This window comes from Aulonocara sp. 'chitande type north' Nkhata Bay, linkage group LG11 (genome assembly GCF_057382095.1).
Source record: "Aulonocara sp. 'chitande type north' Nkhata Bay isolate Kocher_YH1m ecotype deep benthic linkage group LG11, A_spYH_male_GT1.1, whole genome shotgun sequence".
NCBI lineage: Eukaryota > Metazoa > Chordata > Actinopteri > Cichliformes > Cichlidae > Aulonocara > Aulonocara sp. 'chitande type north' Nkhata Bay.
Genome location: NC_141354.1, coordinates 23,889,905 through 23,913,990, shown reverse-complemented (window position 1 = coordinate 23,913,990; position 24,086 = coordinate 23,889,905). Strand labels below are relative to the sequence as shown.

The 24,086-nt window shown below is 40.5% G+C and overlaps 1 protein-coding gene across 1 annotated transcript; it reads right to left on the bottom strand.

The window, feature by feature from the left end:
* Window positions 1–16,215: 16,215 nt before the first annotated feature.
* rps19 (ribosomal protein S19) lies at window positions 16,216–23,573 on the bottom strand. Its single transcript, XM_086311227.1, has 6 exons — window positions 23,494–23,573; window positions 22,711–22,781; window positions 22,400–22,500; window positions 21,863–22,046; window positions 19,260–19,314; window positions 16,216–16,269 (listed from the first exon to the last, which is right to left on the bottom strand). Exons 1-6 carry the CDS (start codon window positions 23,542–23,544, stop codon window positions 16,240–16,242), a joined length of 492 nt encoding a protein of 163 aa, XP_086167353.1. The 5' UTR covers window positions 23,545–23,573; the 3' UTR covers window positions 16,216–16,239.
* Between the last annotated feature and the right edge of the window lie 513 nt (window positions 23,574–24,086).

The window sequence follows — 24,086 nt, the reverse complement described above, 5'->3', positions numbered from 1 at the left end:
GGCAGTCTACTTGGCTGATATATTTGCACAAAAGGTAACCCCCTCTCCGCTCAAAACAACCCCCTCCTTCCTCTCTCTCTCTCTCTCTCTCTCTCTCTCTCTCTCTCCCTTGAAATGAAAAGACTTGCCTGACTAATCGTGGGCCTATATGTCCATGGGGGCCCGCAGGATCTCTTAAAGGGAAGTTAAAAGTGATTTTATCATGAGCCTCACTGACTCTCAGCTCAAAAACAGTACCCCTTACGTAAAAATCTAACTAAGCTTATAAGGAACACGCTATGAAATGCATAAGGTTGAATCACAGTCATAATTAATAGTTTGGTTTGTCTAGGAACCTTTGAATTCAATCTAGACATGGGCCAAAGCTCAAAGTATGTGTTTGACCAGGACATTGAGAAGGTAATGACTTAGCTAAATAAATAAATAAATGGCCTTAATAAAATAGGCTTTAGAACAACCCATGCCCATCCATAATATTCTTCTTAAATTTCCTGCCCTGCTTAGACCCTTAACGTGGAACATCCCCAACTTGCATATATTGCAAATAATGTTTTTCATTTTCAAAGCAACTGGAGGCCATTTCTTGGAGCAAGATAAGCTGTCTGTCATTGACAGACATACCATTCATTCTTAGACATGAAATCTCTTCAGAATCTCTTTGGGTTTTTAAAGGGTGTGCCACAGCCTATTTTGGTATTTACTGCTCACATAAACAATTATCATGAGGATCTAAGTGGCTTATCCACAGTATAGTCATACAAGTCTTTGTGCTGGGAGTGGATCTTGCCTGACCGATGAAACCGATTGATGTCAAATCCCATAAGCTTGGAACTGAAAAACAAAAACCACCATGGGTTTACGATCTGAAGACAACATAAACATCTACCCAGCTGCAGTTTCTTTCTAGCGGGGGACTTGATGACCATGAGCAGCTCTAAACAATCGACACTCCCTGCAGGTAATAATAGCCCCCTTGTGGAGCAGTTGCACTCAAAGACACGCATTCCAAACATAGTTGGCTCAAAAGTGCTCGTTAATATTTTTTCAGTCCTGTTCAAAGAGGAAAGGCGATAGGATCCTTGCAAACTTGCTCTACTTTAACATAGACTTATTTATAGATCTACACTAGCCATGGATGTGATTTGTTGATGGGGTTGGCTGGATCCCAAACAGCTCTCTCTACACTTGACAGGGTTCCTGGGAAGTAGCTAAGACTAAGGCAGCTTGTGCACACTTAGACACTTTGATTCTTCTAAACTCTCTTTTCTTCACTGTGTTTCTGGCTATGAAGGAGGGAGGGAAGAAATTCTTCCCATCAGCTATCTAACATCAATACAGCCACTCGTCCCTGATATCGACCCAGCCATAATCATCTCTCCATGCTGTAGAGATTTACTAACAAGACGTCTGTCATATGGTGGAAGAAGTAATCAGTCTTGCACCAACTTAAATACGACTTATCATCCTGCATAGCTGTGGATTACGTTGACTTATCCAAGAATAGGGCATTTTTACAAAAGGCTTTTAGTCATAGATACAGTAGCTGTATTGACTCATTACCTAATGGAGCTGCAGCTGAAGGGAGAAGTGATTTGGATGAAAGAGGACAAAGTATGAGACTGAAGTGGATTATACAAGTCCGTGCAATTGAGGAATGAAGGAAACAAAGTAATAAGCAGGTGGCAACGAGAGAGATAAGTACTGTAGAGGTGAGGAATATGCAGGAAGAAAATAGTGGAAGTGGATGTACCCAGTCCATTAATACATAAAGTGATTAGTGTGGTTACTATTTGCTGAAGCCAGCAGAATGGTCGATTTGTTCCAGGTGACACAAAAGTGAAACATATTAAAAATGAAACCAGTTTTTGTTAAAACCGCGTAAGATGAGTGGTTCAATGAAATGAATGTACTTGTGCTTGTTTAAACAATTACTATTTCATCCACTGTAAGCCAACTAATTACAGAATTGTATATTCAAATGTTACTCAAGAATTACAGCTGTCATAATTAGTATAAATATAAACATGTGTTCAAAAGCCAAGCCCCGTGAAAATATAAATGATCGTGCTGGTGCTGGTCTCAGCATAGCATTGAAATGACCCAATATAACACCAACAGCCCACACTTTTTGAGAAGGCCATTGCTTCATTTGCAGCCTTTAATCAAGACGATTTCTGCTTGCCTCTAAATATTGCCATTATGCTGATTTGTGTCTTAATAGCTGACTTAAAAAAATTAAATGCACTCCATTAACCCATTTATTGCAGCTCCCTGGGACCTATTTCATAACTAGCGCAGCGCAAGAAAGGTAAACCATATGCCTGCTGTCTTCCAGCTTCATACAAGATCCTTGGTATGTTTCCAATCTAGGTGGGATTAAACATCCACAGAATCCCTCCAAAAGGACATCCATTAATAAATTAATAATGCCACAATGCAACTCGGTCCATCTAAAGAGTCTTACTCCAAGCACTGGATGTCCAGGCACCTTGCTCTGCAAAGGAAACGTATGCTAGCTGCATGAGTCAGCTAACTGTTTTGGTCACTATCCAAAGTTCATACACTTAGACTAGGACTGGAATGCAGTTTGGCCAATAATTTAAAAGCACTGTTTTCAGACTCAAGTGTCTCTTTAACATCACATCCTGGGTAGATTTTATCTCTCCTGATTCCATCACTAACAAATATCAGAGAGTGCTGAATAGGACACTTCCTAATCCTAGTCTGCACTGAGATTCATTTCATAAACAAAAGAACAGGTGCCCAGGTACAAGTTTTCAGTGACGACAGACAGTAGATGGGGATGCTGGATGGTGCTCTTTGGTTATACAACCAGTTTTCTTGTATCAACAGCCTTGTCGCACATCTCGTACTCCCACCCCCAGCTCGTGACAAGAAACAGACACATCAGCCATCTTCGAGTTCAGGGAACAAAGACTGGTTGAAGTAGCCTCCGGTGTCTTTGCAAGAAAACAAAGACGGTCGACCAAGATGACTGGAAAAGTGGAAAGTATGTTTACTGACCCATTGTTCACCATATTCAGATCATATGATAACATTTGCCAAGCGCAAAACGTTCATTCTCTTAACTGCACCAGTAAAGTGGCCAGTTTTTAATTTTGATTTTCCTTTTGTATTTTTTTCATTAGCATGCAAAAGGATTTTTAAACAAGTATCTTTAAAACAACTTGCAAAATTTGTATTATTGTCACAACTTGTAGGAATTCTGCAAGCACCAACACTTGTCAGCATTTTTAGACACTCATTGAACTTCCGTATAAGACACTGACACACCTTCAAAAACTAAATCCGACAGACTACTTTATAGTCCCTTGTTTTATGTGATTTCCCACCCTTACCCCATGTCAAAAATTAAACTACCTGACAGAGAGAATATTTGACACATCAGCCTAAAGCAAAGGGATAAAGAGGAACTGAGACACAGAGACACTACAAAGGAAACAGAGATGTGTAATGAAAGAATAATGAAGGGAACAGATTAGAAGTGGAAGAGGAGGGAAGAACTGTAATTCCAAAGTCAAGGGATGGGTAACATATAGCCCTGGGGAATTATAGCAAAGTATAGGCAGAGAAAAAAAGAGGGGAAAAGATAAAAAGTGAAGGTAGCTGTAATCTTGCATTAATTCTCATGCCTCCACAATGCAGGAAAGAAAGAATGATGTGCTGTAGCGCCATCTTTCACATCCCACCATGATTCTTTGATCTATCCTTTTGTCTCACTCTTGGCCTCTCTTTCCATATGTGCCTTCCATCTCTGTCCACTCCAGTGTCTCTATGTGTCTCTATTACCCCCTTTCAACCGTTCTTCTTTTGGCCTCTTTCTTCTTGGCTGAGCAATAGATGATCACATAGCTATTTTCCAAGCAATCATACATAGTGGCGTGTGAGTCACAGTGCAGGATTTGCACAGTGATGAAGCATTTCTGAGTGAAATGGAAACTCGGGATGCTGCAGTCTCATATCACTCACATTTCTTCCAAGTGGCTCTGTTGATCAATAGAGCACCATCACCATGATTCACCAGGCATCATTTCTGTTTTCTGTTCCAGTCATTTACCTAAATGAGCCCAACAAAAGTACTTTGTTACAAAACATCTCCGGGTGGTGTGAATACAGTGTTGGTTAAAACCAGACAAAGTGAAATCCAGCACTTTGTTAATTTTCCCTAATGGGTGTCATTGGGACAACCCCTTTCAGTATATGTTTCTGGCTTTCACAGTGGATGCTGCCTGACTCGGACCCAGGCACCATACATTATACTAAACACTCTAACAGTAACTCTGTGGGAGGGAAATCTGTTATGCTCACTTTAAACAGGGCCAAGTTCCAGGAAATGATGCCGAAGAATATAGTGGTCACATACCCGCCTCTGTGCCTACTGAGCAGGAAACTGCATCATAAAGTTCATCTCTGTGGTCAACTGCTGGCAGCGTCTTTGACAATAAATTGGTCACACAAGAACAAGGAGCAAGGGACAAGGAACAAATGTCCTTTATGATAGCATTCTACAGTACCGTTTTAATGCACAAGGTTGGAATTATACCGCCCACTGCAGCAGCAGAGAGTGATGACGTAATGTACAGTCAAATGTTGGAGCCACTCCATATACAGTCCATCAATTTTCTTCCACTTTTCCCAAGTTGGGCCTGGCGGTATCAGGCTAAAAACTGTAATCCAAGCAGCTTTCTGCCCAGCAATGTTTTCCACTCCTCCCCCTTTCCTTGTCATGGCATGGATTAAACAAGGTGCAGGAAAAATCTCTCAGAGATTTTGGTACATATAGCATCACAGTTATTGCAGCTTTGTCAGCCGCACAATCATGAGCCAAATCTCCAGTTCTACCACATCCCAAATGTGCTCTATTAGAAGTTGTGGAGGCTATTTTCACTGTAATGTTTAAGAAATCAGTTTGAGATGATCTGAGCTTTGTCACGTCAGAAGATGTCTACACTGTGGTTATAAATGGATGAGCAACAATAGTCAAGTATTCTGTGGTGTTTGAATACTGCTCAGTTGCTACTTAGGGGGCTAAAGTATCCCAATAAAAATATCCCCCACTCCATTACACCAACACCACCAACAACAACCTGAGCCATTGATACAAAGCAGGATGCATGCTGTCATATTGTTTACACCAAATTGTCAAAACAACAACTAAAAAAAACTATAATTAAGACACAAACATCTGTTTTTCAGCTTTCACAGTTATTTTCAACAGAACAATGATAAACATAATGCAATGTATTTAATTCTATACATAATATCATATGAAATTAAACCAATACCATTTGATCTCCCTGTTATAGCACACTAATTAATGCACTGTATTTCTGCTCATCACAAAAAGGTTATAAAGCAATAAATAGAAGCTCATGGTTTTGAAAAGAAATTAAGTCTGGGTGCAGAAAGGATGAACAACAGAATGAACCGAAAGGGTTTTACAAGCAAGACCATATAAATGTGGCTCTGCAAAATAATGTATTTTTAGGCTTTTCATGCAGCTTAATCTTTTATACTCTTGAACGCCGTCTTTTTCTGCAATGCATGTAAATGTAGCTTTCAGAGGGAAATTAATTAGGAATCAGCTCTTATGCCTTCAAAGTCTCTGCATTGCACTTTAAGTTGCTTACAAATACACACTCATAATCCTCCATGCCTGCTGGGCAGCGTGGACTTTATCATGCCTATCCAACTCTACGTTGGCGTTGTCTCTGCATTCAAACCCTGAAGCTTTGAACATGAATACATAAACCATTTTGAAGAATATTAATCATCCACTCAATGAATTGTGGGCAATTGCAATTTCTCTGTGTCCTCCCTGGGGTTACAACAGCAGTATGAAAGCCTTAGCATCCCTGTCAAGCCTAAATGGTGTATTTATGAAGACACTTTATTTGCATCTTTAGCTGTTTTGGTGGTTTTTCCTGATAGGACCCAAAGCATTGTTATCTTGCAATTTAAATGCTATTTTGCTGTGTACATTCCCAAATGAACACACAAGTGTTTGTGCAAACATGCTGTGCTTTGAGCTCAATTCTAGGAGGTATCGCTATCCGAAGTAAGATGCTCAACACTGGAAAAATTCCACCCTGACAGAAGTTGATGTTCTATCCATTATGTTATAACTGCCTCTACAGATAATATAAATTATATATATTTCAGCTGTGTTCTATAATTCAGCTGCTTATAAATTCTAAATCACCAAAAGAAGATGTTTGATCAGGGCAAGTTTTCTGATTTAGTATTTGGGGGTTTAGTAGGAAGTAGGTGGAATATTGATGCTTTTAACTCCAGAACTTTTGTGTTTACATGGCCTTTTAATTGCAATCTGATGACGAGCTTATGATTTGAGATAAACTATATCTGACTCCATGTTTCTCTTGTGCTCCTTGATTTTTTTTCTTCCACCTACATGTCCATGTGTTTGTTTTCTGTGTTTAAAGGGAGTGGCCCATCCATGTGTGTCCAACGAAGCTTAAGATATTGCATCTCTACTAATGTCACTCTTCACAACAGGGGTGGGACTGTCCCCTGAGACACACCAGCTCCAAGACTGTGTCCATTGTGATTTATCTATTGACCACCATATTAATCCCCAAACGTCTTTCACTGTTTTTCTCACTATTTCTGACACACTCCAGCATTTTCACCCTCACTCAACCCTCCGTTCAGCCGATCTGTACCCCCACCTCCATCTCTCATCACATCGAACCCCCCGTCTCTCCCTGTATCTTTCGCTTTGAACATACCTCTCTCTCAATCTCTGTTGCCCGTAATGGGGGGTAATTATGGCATTACTGCCACAAAGACTGTGCAGTGGGGTTGGAGAACCATGACACACGCTCACAGACTGTGGCCAAGTGTTGTCTTCAATACAGACTTCTGTGGCTCCACAGGAGGGCATTAAGGGAGAGGAGAGGTAGGCTAGAAAGGAAAGGAAGGGAAATGATGGTTTGTGGAGAGGTGTTGTAAAGAATTAAGTAGTGCAAGGGAACAGAAAGATGAAGGCAAAAAGAAGTGCGGGAGCAGGTTAGTTAGATCTTTTTAAGGGCAGAGATAGTGTGAAAAAAGAGAGAAGATTCAAGACAGCCTGGATCATAAGATATCGACTGAATGAAGGGAAACAGTAGGGGAGAGTTATGTGCTTCAGACTGCATTAAATCAACTTGGGGCAGAAGATGTAGAGAGTGGAAAAGAAGAACAAGAATAGCTGAAAGAGGCTTCTGTCAATAAAAGAAACAGTGAGTGCTTTGCAGGCTGGTAGGTCCCCACTGATCAGCAGTGCAGTTTGTCTAACCTGACTTGCTGTGCTGGGCAGACCGTTTGGCATGATGAGATTTAATGCAACTCTGTTGCGGGTTGCCAACAGGAATGAGGCTAGTAGCAAGGCTGTATATTACACTGCTGTGACAGAACAAGAGGAAGCAGAATGTATGTATGTGTGTGTCTGTGTGTGTCAGGGTGTGGGGGTTACTTTCCATTCCATTAATTTCTATTTGAATGATGTGCACAGAGAAACAGCATGTCTTTTACATTTTTCTGAATTTAGGAAGTTTTTTTTTTCAGAGATCTTGTAATTCAAGAATATTCAATATGACAATAAAGATTTAATAGCTATATTAAGTGGTCAGTATGTTTTGTCATACCTCATTGCCTTCTTATAACAAAATTACTTCTGCTGCTGAGGCTGCCTGTTCAAATCAATATTTGTTATTTTAATCAACTGACAGCAGATGGTTTTTTACCATAAGTGGGATTCAACTGACATCTGAGTGGCCCTCTGTAAAACAATTGAGCAGAGTGCATTAGGGGCCCTGTTCCTCAACAATAAGATCTATGAGTGTTTATGTGTTTGTATCTGAGCCCTCTACAGTGGGCGATGATGGAAGATCATATGACAGCCAAAAAGTTCTCTGTGTGCAGTCAGCCAAAAACAATACTGCACATTCATCATTAATAACTTCACCAACATGACTCGTGTTGTTCTTCTGTTAATTAACCAAAGTCTGATGTCATGGACATGGTCCCGCTTGTTAAGACTCATTCTTAGCGGTGACCTAGTGGTCTTGTGTCATCATTGCCGGGATGTGAGGGATGGTGACACAGCACTCAACTATGCATAGAGATGAGCAAAATTCTCTGATCATGAGGTGTCATATGGTCATGAGGTGTCTATGGTCATAAGGCAGGGGGCATGAAAGTGTATCTTTGTGTTTGGTTTATTGAGTTTTGTGATGTAGTGTGTGAATCAGCTTTGTGTAAATTCTGTAAGAAATCAATTATTCAAAAGAAATCAGTTTGAAGGTTTCTATTCTTGCAGTCTTTCCAGTTACAAAGAACACAGGGAATAATTTAGATTTTCTAAGTCTTAGCTGAAGTAGCAGATCCATAATTAACACAAGGCCATATGGAAACTGTTTTGTTTTTTTTCCAATAAAACACAAGCCCAGAGACCAACATGTTATTCAAATTTCAAGGTGCACTTTTCTCTTACCTTAAAATATACACCTCTGAATGGTGAATCCTCATTGCTGTTCTCAAAGTAAAAAGACAATCACCTTTTTTTTTTGTTTGTTTTTTTGATGGGCTTCACTATTTTGCTTTTTACATTTGATTTTATTCTAACCTAGAGTTTGATGGATGGACTTGATTTTCCTGTCACTTTGTTGTGTTGTTCTTATTTGGAGATGCTGTGACCTGCAAAAACATGTCATCTTCCTCTGTGCATTTCTCTAAGGCTGAATGACAATGAGTTTGAATTGAACGATTTCCCCCCCATCAGTAACTGTTGCTTTTCTTTATGACTGAATCTTCTAACTTCAGTTGTCCCTCTCTCTCTCTTTATCCACCCCTCCTCCCCCTCATCTCCTGCCCATCTTGTGTCTGAATATACTTTCTGGAAAAAGTCAACTCTTACTCATCTGCATGCAGAGTGCCTTGGTTCCAGCTGTGAACGGAGGATTGAAATGGAAATGGGAATGAGAGAAAAAGCAGATTACGCTCCTCAAATGCATGCACAGCCTCCTGGCTGGCCCACCAGCTGAGTAGAGGGAGTGGGTGGGTGGATAATGGGGGTAAAGGAAACAGAGTTAAACAGCAACAAAGTGAAGGGTGAGGAAATGTCGGGAGAAAGGTGAAAGAGCAAATAAAGATGTTTTGGGGAAATGTAGAAAATCGAAATGGCAGACCTAAAATTGTGTAAAACTCAATCAAGACTATCTCAAAGACACCAAATGTTCCCACACAGACAGGAAAGTGCCCCCACACACAAACTCTAATAGGCGAGACAAGGTTCATGTGAATAAACTCAGACTGGCCTCAGAGATGACCAGACCTTGAACCTTAGAAGCTGATTTGAAAAATGCAGACAGAGGCAGAAAGGGATGATCAGCTGTGTGTGTGAATGCATGTAAAACGATACACTGTGTTGCAAAGAGAAAAGACGCACGTCTTTCTCTTCTGATAAATATGCAACAACCAGGTTTGTCTAAATGACACACAAAATAAAAAGATGATTTAACTTTCATTTCCCAGATTGGAAAAGGCCAAAAATAAAAGAGAAGCATTCATTGGCAGACACTTTAACTTGCAATCAAAATCTTGAAATGATCTTTAGTTTAACACACACTTTTTAAATGTCAGGGTGCCTGTCAGTTTGATACATTGCTATTCATGAGATTTCCATGTGCCCTGTGTTACAGGACCTTCAGCTGGAACAGTCAGATGGGGGAAAGGGAGAGCAGCAGAGACCAGGAGGGTGAGAAAAACTGCATAATGGAGAGTGAAAAAATATGAAATAATGAGAAGAGAAATTGAGACAGAGAGAAACCAGGAGAACAGTTTCTCTATCAGGGCCCAGAGAAGCGTGACCCTGCCTGCCCATTTTGGGCAGGCCCAGAGGCTAGTGCACGATGTTAACTGAATGTTCTAGCAAACGTCTGCCACAGCAGGACCCGGCTGTCAAATTAAATTCTCTCTCAGAAGATGGGTCCCCGTGGTGTGCCTGAATTTCCACGGAGGAAGAGTACTATTTCGATGATTGTTGTGAGTAGTCTAATGCAGCTTTTGGTATCCGCTTCTTTCTCACCCCGTAGTCATGAATCCAACGGGTCCCAAACGGCACCCAATCTCGTCTCACAAACTAGCAGCTGCAAAAGACCAGAGTCATTATGTGCTTTTGGAGAAGAATTCAATTTTGTGGAAATGTGCAGAAATATGCCCAATCTGCATCCGCAGCTAGTTTCAAAAGAGTAAATGAAGTGCAGAGCCGAGGAGTTTCTCAGGAACTGTTTTAAAGAATTAACGAGAGGGGCAGCTCGGTAGTTAATAAGATTTCTGCTAACACAATCGCATGTCTGTCTGTCAGTTTTTGCATGCACACATTTACGCAGGCAGTGTCCACAGATTTTCACTCACACGGGACCTGCCTAGCCTCTCTTTGACATGCACTTGCACGCGCACAAGAGTCGGCAACACAATCACAACACATATTTTACATATTTGTTTGTCTGGCCTGAGTTGCAAAAGCAGCCAGAATCAGGTAAGAAAAACCAACACAAAAAAATATGACTGCAAACTCTATATTAGGGCACAAGTGCTTGATGGAAAACAATAATATTCGCAGAAAACAGTTTGGAACAGATACAGGTATGAGGGGAAAAATGTGGGCATGTTGGGATTTGCACAAAGGGAGGCAGAGGACACTGAGACAAGGAGGTCACTGTGTGAAATAGACACACTGGGCATGCAGCAGTGTAACAAAAGTCTGAAACTACAGTTCTCTAACCTCTGCAACCCTCCCTGCACAATATATATTCTCCACTCACATGTGCCCACATAAAGCACACACACAGCACACTGTGTTGGGCGTTGTGAATACATCTGGCAAATGTGTCCATGGACAGTAAGTAAAGTCAGTCCTGGTTAAGGTATTGGAAAACTGGTAAAAATTTTAGAACTGTAGATCTACTTCCCTCACTAACATCACTGCATCATTATTTTCACATTTGAAAATAATGTAAAAGTAAAAGTGTTTCTTAAACAATAGTTTATAGATCTATATACTTGATAAACCACAAGTTTCATAGTAGGAAACACAGTTTTGATGTCCAATAATGTATGTTATTACCACATTTCATTGAACTTTAAACCATATAAAGTGATTTTTTAAAACATATATATAAATGAATATTATACAACTAAACAAGGCAGTGGTGGAGGAATTATTTAAAACTTAGCTCTAACTAAAAATACTCTGTTACAAGTCAAACTCTTACAGTATTATGAGAAAAAATGACTTGAAAATAGGAGAAGTAGAACCATGCAACTGGCACCACTAAAAATAAAAACAAAAAACATAGCAACAACATAAAACAATGAAAGTACATTTAACAGCTAAAGCAATTTCATTCGCCACTTTCATGAATTCCCTTCTGAGAAACTGCAATTCAGTTTCAAGTTATGTACTGAAAATTATTTTTCATGATTATTTATTCATTTCTTTTGAAGAGGTGAAGAGACTTTTAGCAAACCTTTTTTTTAAGAAGAGGTAAAGCACGGCACAATGTCAAATCATAAAGCTGGTGAGCTTTCAGTCCTGATAGGGAAGGGGGAACACCGGGGGAAGGGCTAATGGGGTGCTAATGGCACTGAGGGATAAAAGGGAGAAGAGGAAAGAGGATAGCAGAAGGGGAAAACAGCCAAACAATATAAAAAAAAAAGTGGAAGATCATTAGAGCAATGAAGAGGTAGCTGGAAGGATTTGTTAAGACTTTAGAGGGAGTAGGAGAAAGGGTGATGATTAAGAGAGAAAAAAGGAAGGAATGAAGGTGAGAAGCCAGAAATGGACTTTGATAAAGTCTCAACTCTTAAATTATTTTAAGAGCTGTGTTTACAACTGATAATTTTTATTTCTTTTATATAATTTGGATATTTAATACCCATTTATAATCTTTAACAGTTTGCCACAGCTGGGATGTTTCTCCCCATAATTTTCATTGGAAAACTCAGACTGTTTTTCAGTCTAGTGTTCATGTTCACAGTAAACCAGCATGAAGTAAGATGTGGCAAAAAAAAAAAAAAAAAGTACAGTGGGAGCTCAGCCAATCAGGAGGATCTCAGATATCATCTTATGCATGTCAAAATTCTAATAAACATTTCCACACAGACATATTTTTCAAAAGATATTAATAAATATCTTACAGAGCTGTGTGTGAGAGAGCTGTGGAGTTTTAGATACTGGCCCTGAGAAGCTAGTGGAAGCCGCAGTGTTGGTTGGGTTCTTACATGGTTTGGTCACTTTTGACACCTCTGCTTGGCATTTCTTTGGAGATTTTTCCCTCCCTGCTACACTTAGAAAGATAGTGAGGGAGATAGAGGGATGATGAAGCACAGGACTCCAAACACACACACACACTTCGTCCTATCTCAGTCTGTCACTGTGTCAACTATCTCCACAGCCGTTCAGTGTCACACTGGTGTCTAGCTGTCTCCCTCTGTCAGTCTTTTGTTCTGTGCTGAAGAAAGCGCAGGGCCGCAGCATCAAAGTATGAATGACTTGAAAGCTCTGATCTCAATGTGAGCACACACAAGCATGGGCACAGCTTAGAAAATAATATGGTCTGCATACACACATGTACAGAGAGCACACTGTGCAATTCAGTCGGTTCGGCTGGCTTTGTAGACAGCATCTGTTCTGCACCCCGTCATCTTCCCTTTGCACCCCACCCTCTGTGACAGGTGGAAGGGATTCAGACTCAAAAGCTGAGGAGACACACACTAAACTCCACTGACACATGGTTAGTGTTTCGCCTACACACACACACACTCATATATACACACCTGCTGTGGTGCAGAGCTACAGTGCCCCATGGTGCCAGGCAGGCTGAGCAGTGCGTCGCGTGTTTATACCACCTGCTCTTAGGCCAAACAGAGGATGAGGGATTAGACCTGACAGCCCACAGAAGAACAGCAACATACAGTAGACAGATGTAGCTCTATATACCACCCTTAAACTACCCAGGAAGTCAACCAGGTCAAACTAATTCTTTCTTCCATACGCACACACAACAAAACAGCAGGGCCATCCATCAATCAGCCGCTCATGCCCACTGGGAGATAAGTTTGTAAACCAGTCTTCTTATAGCTCAGGAGTTTTCTTACTCACGGATTTGTAACACACAGGGCAGCAGCTCATCTCTTCACCAAAACAACACTGACCTTTTGGCCTCAGACTAATTTCTATAAACAAGCTCTTGCAGACGAGGCCTGACCCTCACCACAGCACATGAACACACTCTGCACCCAACCTGCTGTGCTTCTTTAACCAGTGGAATTTATAGTAAGATATAAATAAATCAATAACACAGCATTAAAACATCAAGATGTAAGCAACGAGAATGAAAGAATATCTCAGCTCCCAGAAAATAAATAAATGAAAGTGAAACAACCTCAAACACGCATATAAAGCCTGCATGACACTGTGAATTTTAACTCCATAACAATCTGTGTGGTTTATGAGATAAATGGAAAAAAGTTGTTATCTTAACCAATCCAGTAGCATCTGGGTCAACTTTCCCAAGAAAACTATTATGGAGGAGATAGGAATGCTGGGAAAAATTCAGAGGAATGTCTTGTCTTCTGGGGAAAACATGCCACAGGGCATAGAGCTGTGCACTGACAATGTGTGTGTACATGTGTATGTGCAGGAGCTCTCCTGATAGCTGTTCTATTTTGGAAAGACTTGTGCAGAGGATTCATTTCTTAGTTATCGGCTGTTTCCAACCCCGCAGAGGTGAGAGGCAGGTCTGCATCCATTCTCAGTGTGATCAAGCCGAGCTGCCAAAGAATTGGGAGCGCAAGTAGGTGCAGCCACCTCCACACAAACACACACACAAGGCTCAAAAATCCACTTGGTTGTGCATTTGTTAAAGTGGTAATTGTTCCACAGCAGTAATTGCCATAGTGAAGACTGCTGATAATGACACTGCACACAATGAAAAATTGTTGCACAAACAAGTTGACTGACGGCAGCTGAAATTGTTTGGGGAGAGAGGCACACATCACCAAATGTGGTTGCAGGAACTACACATACATGAACAAGCACGCACACACAGGAACAGTAACAAGTGAACAAACATAAGATGTCCTCGGATAGATTCCATACATTTCTCTCTACCACTCAAGGACATGTTGAGCCTCTCCCATCTTCTAAATTGCAGGGTAGAACAAAAAGCAGGATCATGAAAAGGGGAGGAAGGGATGATGGGTTCAGGTGTTCAGGAACAGCTGGTCGTCAAATAAAAACAGGAAGGAGGGGGGCGGACAGGGGACAGGGAGATGGAGGGGATGGCAGAGACAGTGGGATAGGTGTATGAAATGATTAATATTTCTCAAGAAAAGCACTGAGTAATTGATGGAGACTGCTTATTATGAATGGCATTATGAAAAGATGAGAAAAACACACAGTCAGTTGGATGGAGCGACACACAATGCTTTGTGTGTGCTGCACAGTGTGGACAGTACACACAGATACAGTGGATGATAGACTGGCAAACACAGCAGGCTTACTGTCCATGGATCAACAACATGCTATCTTTCAAACACAGGGCCATCTATAAGCTCACTCAAACACACACAGCAGGCTGTGTACATGAGCTCGGCTGTGCGAGCACACAAAGCCTGCAGTATTTTTTTCCTCCTTTAAATACAGACATAATTGACATGAAATAAATCTATATTCTCAAAAAGAGGACATAGATGTGTACTGCGCTGCACCGTGACTAACGACCCACGCACTCTTCATTTGGTTGTGCTTGTAATTTTTTGTTGCCCCAAGCCTTGTGGAGACATGAAATGAGATTAAAGCATGAAAATTAAAATGCAGATGCGATGATTTTCAGTTACTTGCCTGAATATTACATCCTGAAGCTGTTGTAATAAACATTTGAGAAGTTTTGTATAATGTTCTAGTTTAATTACTTTGGGGAAATTCGTGGCTGCAGAAAATAACGAACACTAAAAACGAATAAACCAATTTCACATTTAATAGGATACTGAAATGTAACTATATTACTGCACCTCTGGATGTGAATGAGGCTGTTTTTGTATTTATTTGAAAATAACTAATGCTTAACACTTAATACTTATAAAAATCACCTCATGGCCTATTAATTCAAACTATATGTATAGACAGATTCTATTGACTTTGGCACCCTCTGCAGGATTTTAGTGTCACTGACAAATTACGCATGTGACCCAGGATGCTGCTGGTCTGCCTTCATTTTTATGCAACGGAACATTCAACTGCAGATGTATTTTGAATACCACATTTTTCATATATACACACACTTACATAACTGCTTTAGATGGGGATTGAGACAATATGCCTTTTAAAACATCAAGTTAAGCATACATGAATTTGTTTACTTAAAATACAGATCACGTATCCTTCATGGAAATACCTCATGGTTAGTTTTCCCAAGTTTTGCGTCTGGGGTGGAAGTCATATGAAAAACATGTCCGATATTTTCCCCATTCTGCTGAAATTGTCAAGCATTCCTATTAAATTTGGTTTTAATCTGTAGATGGCACTGTGGCCCTGAATGAGGCTGTTAAACCATGACATCATTCTTTACAACTGAAATGTTAACTAGGTTCCTTATGGAAATGTAATCATCTGCCTTTGTTAAGTGAACCATTTCCAGCGGTTGTCATGGTATCAGCGATCAATTTGTACAAAGCACATCTGATAGATGAACAAAGTGGCAAAAACAAAAGATTAATATGGATGGGAAAAGGGGCAATGTGACAGCAGTGTCTGGCCAGTGATGAGAAGCTGCATTGGCTTAGTGATGATCAGCTCCCCGGAAGCCTTTTCAAACTGCCCGATGAAACAGTTCCCAGTCATCAAGCTTTTAGTAGCAAGAGGATATGAGGATGTGAACAGAGCCCACGACCAATGGTCATTCACTGCCCTTTAGACAAAATGACATTTAGACCAGAGTGCCAGACATCAGCTAGGGATGAATTACTACAAAGACTTCCCTTCTTTTAGAAAGCGTGGTTCATAATATTCAGGGAAACGGGCTTATCAGCAGTTCATCTATAAAACTCATTCCAGTTCATTAGCTTGAAGACACTGATTGAATGGGTTCAAACTAATTGTTCATGCAAGTCAAAAATCACAAGACACAATTTGACTTTTCCAAAAAAGATTTATTAAACAGATTTCTTGTTTGCAGCTGCAACCTGTGGAGAAAAGAGAGAGAAAACATTATGAGATATAGCCAGTGAGTGACATCCTGCATCAAATGAAAATCTCACACCTTCAATTCAGAATAAAATTATCAGCAGTGTTAGTGGGGGGGTATTTAATCAATTCATTAGGCTGCCATGGATGAAGAAGATGATCTCAACTATTTAAACTAATTTTATTCTAAAGCAATCAAATGAAAACACACATTTAATTCATTTATTTTTAAATGTCACTCCACTGCGTTAATAGTCAGTCCACAACTTGAGGGAGCAAGATGCTATCAAAAATGTAATTTCACAGGGACTTGAGAGCAAACACAGTCTGGAAGAGAAACTGTTACTGCTGCTGCCAAAACCCACCATGAATAGTCTGATAATACATGGCAGAAACCTCACTTGCCAGGGAAAAGCCTCTCACATAAAAAGTCATCAGAAAGTACAACACACACAAGAGATTCTAGAGGTGGTAAGGGAGCCACACCAACAAGCTTCCTGCCAGTTTTTGTGCAGCAGGCAGGGCCCAGCCCAGGTCTGCTCATCTGCATACTGCTCATTAGCATGGATAAACAAGGAGAAAACTGGTGCCATACGGCGGACTTGCCAAGCATGAAATTCCCTCCTCATGTTTACCCCTTTTACCCTTGGATTATCACAACATTGCTGACTCTCTCTTGATTTTTGACAAGGCCCAAGTGTGATTTGTTTTTTAGCGAAGGCTAACAAACAATTCCAGGAGTGTGCCACACAAGAAACATAACTCAACTGGCTGGCAGAGGGGAAAAATTTGCCCAAGGACAAGTGCTTTAAAAAAAAAACAAAAAAAAAAAAAACCTTGCATGCCAAAGTGATGGGGGCAATGTACTCCCACAACAGACAAGGTGTCGCATCAAAGCAGAGGATGATATTTCTGTGGTGATCACACAAGGCACCACCCTGAGTCTGTCAGAACGTCACATAAAATGACAGAGAGCATCATACAAAATCAGTCACAGGAAACAACCTTTGCCTGGCCAGCATGAGGTCGTATGACATTTAACAGCTGGGGAGCCTGATAGTGGTCCGCTTCTTTTCTACCAATTCCATCAGGCTGGAACTAGAGCTGGCTGACATATAGCGTAGCATGTTAGATTCCATGTGATTTTAAGCATAGGCTTAATATTGAAGCTTGGTACATAACACAGGTTACTATCAAAATGTGTTTTGTGACAAACATTTTACATCCGATTTCAGTACCTACAGATCACTTTCAGATTATACTTCAGTGGCTGCAGCTTTTTACATTTGCAGCTGAGACTCATTCCCTACAAGAGACACCAAAGTTGTCTCAAAGGGGTATGCTCACTAGGAACGCCATTTTCAGACTTGCACGCGGTTGACATCTTTCATTATAAAATACACGGTTAAGTGAAATTCTTCTCAACAGTGCAGAATCTTACTTCTATAAATAGCTGCACCTTTGTTTACAAGTGGTCACCCATAGGTACCTTCGCATAGTCGATTTGGATTTCCTTCCTGAATCAACTCCCAAAGGGATGCGTCTCCCCTCCTTGTCTCACACTGGGGATTCTTTTGCATGTTACACAAATGTCTCTACAAATAATCAAAACCTACCCATCTCAATTTAGATGGTTTTCTTTGGTTTACTATGTGTAAACATTCTCAACCATTAATGATACTTACTTTCATTGTGTTAAGCCTATTTTACAGTACTACATTTATGTCTATTTGCACAGGTATTTGAAAAATACCTGCCATACTGCTAAAGCCCAATAGCATGGGCCTCAAAATGGATAATCCTCTGAGTAAGGCAAGTGCTGACTGGTTGAGAGTTGGAGCAGAAAACGGAAAAGCCATACCACAAATATATATATGTGAAAAATCAAAAAAGGAGGATAACAGCAGAAGGTGACTATGAAAGTGGACACTGGTTCTTGACTCAGTTTCATTTTAACTCTTTATACATTACAACTGCCCTTCTCTACGGTTTGCTGCCGAACCAACAGCAGCACAAGAGAGTTGCCCAAAGACCCATGGGTTGTGACACTGCCCCCAGGTGACAGAAAACAGCTACAACAAAACAGCCTGCAAAGCTGTAGCTTCTGCACAAAAGTGTGGACATACAAAAAACAAAAAGCCATCAGGAGTTCAGCAGGATCTTCTTAAACTGAAAACATCAAGTCGAATACCTATAATAACTGCAGCATTTTAGCAATACTCTCACTAGCTGCTGCCACTTAATGTTGCAGAGCACCTGAATATATTTAGTAAATGATTTCATCCAGCTGGAAGATGACAATTTGATACACATTCAAGCCAAAAAACACTACATGTATCGTAAAAAAAAAAATTAAATAAATAAAAACAATTGAATGCCTGATACAACGCATACAACTGAGTTGAACAGTTTAACAAAACAGCAAAAAGGTAGCAGAGAAAGGGAGACATGGTCATGGTGTTTAACAGCAGACAGGTTGTCATGTTAAAACATCAAACACAATAATTGGTGTACTGACTAGTGACAGATACAGTGCAAATTATATCATCTGAGATCATTAAGGACCATTAGTCCATCTCCCAATCTATGTGTATGGTCTTAATTTATTGAGGGGAAATGCTGCACTGGACATTGTAACCAAGAGCATTAATATTACTTAACATTAGCAAATTAATTTGTCCATTTTAGATACTTAATTGTCCTCAGAATATTTAGCTACAACCCATTTATGCCCGTCTCTAGGTTTTGTGCAGACCTAATGATTTTCAGTTTGCATAGGTTTTAGACCCCTTGAATATGTCAAGCCTCCACTGTACCGTATAAGAAGGTAAAGACCACGACGCCATCTCTGAATAAAGTTTTATTAGGATCATTTAATCAGTTGAGTTATTGTTAAGTGTATGCAAACTTCTTAGCATTTAGACAGTTTGGTGTGTTTTTAAAAAATAAAATAAAATTAAAAAAAAAAATCACCAAATGAGTTTCTCACCTGGCCAGCAATTCTGTCCAGATCTCTGGTTCCCTGGGAAGTCAGTCTGCGACCACTGATTTTGAAAAAGCAAGAAAAAGCAGAAATTAGCTGATACAACAGAATACCATTCACCGCTAGAAAAATGCTTAACAATACAATAATGAGTTTATGCCACACTAACCACAGCATTACAGTGAAGAAGCCACTGAACAATTTTTCTCCACAGAACTTAATTTTCTTGCTCACTTCTATCCCAAGCCAATCAATTAGCCCTGTTGTTACAGAGTGATTAAATCTTTACTGCAGTCTCAAAAAAATGATTTCTACCTTATGCATTTACAGATTTCAGTTATCCACATCACATAAGCTGGCCCATTTCACATCAGCAAATGCAATAAACAGAAAGCTGAGACACTGTTACTAAGTTCTGCAAGAATGAGTAAGAGCATGCGTAGAGGCATTGGCGTAGGTGTGTACCACTGTGCCCATGTTTCCCATAAAATAAAACAAGAAAAAAAATCAATTCAAAACAATATTGTGGCATTTTCTTGAGCTCACCAAGTATCAAAATATCAACTGTCAGTTAGCTGGCATCTCCATGTTTTATCAGCAATAGAAAGCTGTGCAAAAGTATGCTACTTGGGGGATTTAAGCTTCATACTCCAATGCTGCATCCAATTGCTTACTGTGTGTGCACTGAGGTTTTGTGTGGAGAGCCATGACTCATCTGGTAGCGTTGGTCATCTGACTCCTCTAGCCATGTGCCAAAGTATACTTAGGCAAACTACTGAGCCCCGAGTTATCCTCAAAGGCATCCATCGCAGTGTGCAAGTATCCGCGATGGTTACAAAGCAAATAAATAAAAAGTCTGTATGATTGTGTGAATGAGTGCTACGAATAATCAATTAAAGGTGGCGTACAGCTTTGTAAGTCCATTTACCATGATGTCCACTAATATTGGTATGCAGAGTTACAAATTAATATCTTTTTAATATCCCCAACTAAAGACCAAGTTTTTAGTGGAAATACACATTATGAAACTGTACTGTGGAGTTCAAGTAATGTACTGTGACTAAAAACAAGAAACAATTGTAGAGAATTTAAAAATGTTTAATGACCAAATTAGCTGGAAAAGGGTGGAGTGCCCACTCCGGGTCGGGGATGAGTTCCTGCCCCAAGTGGAGGAGTTCAAGTATCTCGGGGTCTTGTTCGCGAGTGATGGGAGAAGGGAGCCGGAGATCGACAGACGGATTGGGGCTGCAGCTGCAGTAATGCGGACGCTGCACCGGTCCGTCGTGGTGAAGAGGGAGCTGAGTGTAAAAGCAAAGCTCTCAATTTACCGGTCGATCTACGTCCCTACCCTCACCTATGGCCACGAGCTGTGGGTAGTGACCGAAAGAACGAGATCGCGGATACAAGCGGCAGAAATGAGCTTCCTCCGAAGGGTGGCTGGCCTCTCCCTTAGAGATAGGGTGAGAAGTTCGGCCATCCGGGAGGGGCTCAGAGTAGAGCAGCTGCTGCTCCACATCGAAAGGAGCCAGCTGAGGTGGTTCGGGCATCCGACAAGGATGCCTCCTGGGTGAGGTGTTCCAGGCATGTCCCACCGGGAGGAGGCCCCGGGGCAGACCCAGGACACACTGGAGAGATTATATCTCTCGGCTGGCCTGGGAACGCCTTGGTGTTCCCCCGGATAAGCTGGAGGAGGAGGTGGCTGGGGAGAGGGAGGTCTGGGCCTCTTTGCTTAGGCTGCTGCCCCCGCGACGCGGTCTCGGATAAAGCGGATGAAGATGGATGGATGGATGGACCAAATTAAGTTAATACCGAGTCAACATTTTCAATATTTGAACAGATGTAGTGTAATACTGGATAATGGTGCTGGGGTGGGAGTTATCAACTAAAGCAGTTCACTCAAGGTTGGTCAGCATGCTCCATTCCAACCAAACCTTACTGCACAGCATTAAGGGGACACGCTTCATCAATAGCATTGCAGAACTTAACACTTAGGCTACCAAGCAACTCCAAGTAAACATACGTATAATGGACAACTAGAGACGCATGCATTTTAAAGCTTTGACAGTTCAAGCTACACTTACACTCACTCTAACTGAATGTGAGTGCTCTTGAAACCCCTTCTGGACACAACAGAAAAAAGATGACTGACACGGGCACTGTTAGCCTTACGACTCGATATCTATAGCTGATTACAATTTGCAAATAAAATCAGATGTATAAAATATAAAAACTATTCCTCAGTGAGTCAATTATTTCACCCATCTCTAAGCATCATGCACATGCCAACTTATACATGCAATCAGCTTTCTTGACTGGCTCTAAACGTTAGGTGATTTCCACACATGAAGGAAGAGATGCCCCATACCATGCTTTCTTGGTAGGGCAACCAGGAGGCAGGCCATATTATGGTGACTTGCTCACCAAAGGATTCCTTGTGTCACATATATTCAGACATCACACGTACGGGTAAGTCTATCAGACAGCGTTTTTGCATTCACAGCTTTCTGTGTCTAATATTTAAAAAGGTCTGGGGCTGAAGTGTATGAAGAAAAAAAAAAAAAAAAAAAAACGCTTTTAAGTTCCAACCAATAAAAACAGTAAGAACTTACCCATTGGGATCCTTCTCAATCATCTTGAGCAACTCAAGAGCCTGCAGCACCTTGCGAGCCACATTCTTTGATCCAACACTGTAGTGGGCAGGGCACACGCCGTTCCTCTTGCGACTGCCATAGATCTTGGTCATGGAGCCAACACCTGCACCACCACGGAGGTAAAGGTGGCGAACAGTGGATGCTGCGGAAGCATGAGAGATGACAGTGTTGTCATATAATATTTAGAACCTGAAACACTAAGCATTGTACAATGTGAATATTAAGTTTTTGATAAAGTGGGCTTACTGTGTCAATGGTTATAAATTTGGAAAGAATTTAAAATGATCAGTATGTGTAGTCTGTTGCATTCAAAAACCTTTTACTAATTATAAGCACATTTGCATGTAAAATTGTCCCATCTCAAAGCACCATTTAAACATGTAAATGGAAATGTCTTGTGGTAATACAAGCCTGAAGCTGTAATAAGTCTCAGGAGAACTTCTGAAAACCTTAGTAATTAAAAACAAAAAAAAAAAAAAAACTTGCAAGACTTACCAGCTCTGATGTAGAACCAGTTCTCATCACTGGGGGCCAGCTCCTTGTGCTTACCCAGCTTGACAAGGTCCACCCAGTCAGGCACCTTCAGTTTTCCTGACCTGGTAACAGAAAAGGTACATCAGTATGAAGTACATCAGAGGACTATATCAATAATTTATTCGAGTGGGCCATTAGCATCTGTTAAGTTAAACAGCGTCACAAAATTTGATTAAAAATATGTTCAATGAAAAGTAAAGCTGCTCAGTGGAGCATACTATATAAAATATATTAACAAGCTTTGAATATGTAGAGGAGAAAATAAAACTCACTTCTTCAGGAAGGCCGCCAGGGCACGGACAAACTCCTGCTGGTTAACGTCTTTCACTGTGACACCTGGCATCTGAATGCGATTAAAATATGAATAAATACACACAAACTAACGTTTATCTACCAAAAAAAGCAACACACCAGACAAGCATCTCTCATAATTGCTCTAAGATTTCGCTGCTCACCGCCTCAAACCAGGAGAACTCTTAAACATCAATCCCAATTAGCTTCAAAGAATACGGAGCTTAGGTTAATTATTAAAATGCATCAAGAAAACAAATACTAAATAATGCTATGCAGCAAGACAAATTGGACAGGATACATGTGTACGACTCTTGGCGAAATTGCACGTTTCACCCGGTGTTTTAGCTTCATGTGCGCTAACTGACCATACACTCAACCACACTTCGTTTTCAATTGTTATCCTTACGACCTAAAAATCGACAAATAAAGAAATATCTGCCCAACCGATACACGATATCACTTCTCGTAATATGAATATTCATATATTATAGCACAGAACACAAAATGAAATCAGTACAACTAGCCAGTTGAGCAGGCCTCAACGAGGTAGCATGGGGGCAGCCATTACTAGCAGATATGATATGAGCGCAACATTCAAACAAAATTCTCGCAAAAACGTATTAATACGTCAAAATACCTCGTGTAAAGCCTAACCACTGTAAAGTACTTTATACTTTAACAGACCACGTTTGAAGAACAATTGTTTGAATTTTGAATACATTTATTGCTAAATAAGCGAGGAGTGAAAAATGCGGCGTTACCTTGCTTATGGACAGCCAAGGGAAGAGGGTGGAACGGGGTTTCCAACCCATGATAGAACGGGCACATCTCGTTTTTTAACGCGAGACCAGCGCGTTGTTTTTTCCAGCGATGCCGCTCATCACAAGTGTCGACCGTCCCAATCTAATCTATCTATCCGTTTTCGACTCTCTTTTGTTCGTCATTTGGGCTATTTTATTATCATCTACATAAATAGATTAGGGTTAGGGAAATTGCATACTAGTGCTACAAGTTGTACTTTACATAGTATTTAATCGGTTTTTGGTCATTTATTTTCATCTGTTTCTATCAAAAAAAAATCCGCTTGTTTTCATTCTTCTCTCATGGAGATCTCCACTTTCACATTTAACTATGGCTGCATTTAAAATGGCAGCAGCCAATAGTTAGTACGTTTACATCAGTTATTGATTTGTCAGTAACTGTGCTCTTCCCGTAATGCTTGGCCCTTTTGAGGCAGACAGTTGGAGGATAAGGACCTAAATGTCAATCTTACAGTTTGATTTCTTGTATTTTGCTTGTTTGTTTGTTTCTAATTATATATATATAGGGGCAAGAGAGACTTCTGTATATAGAC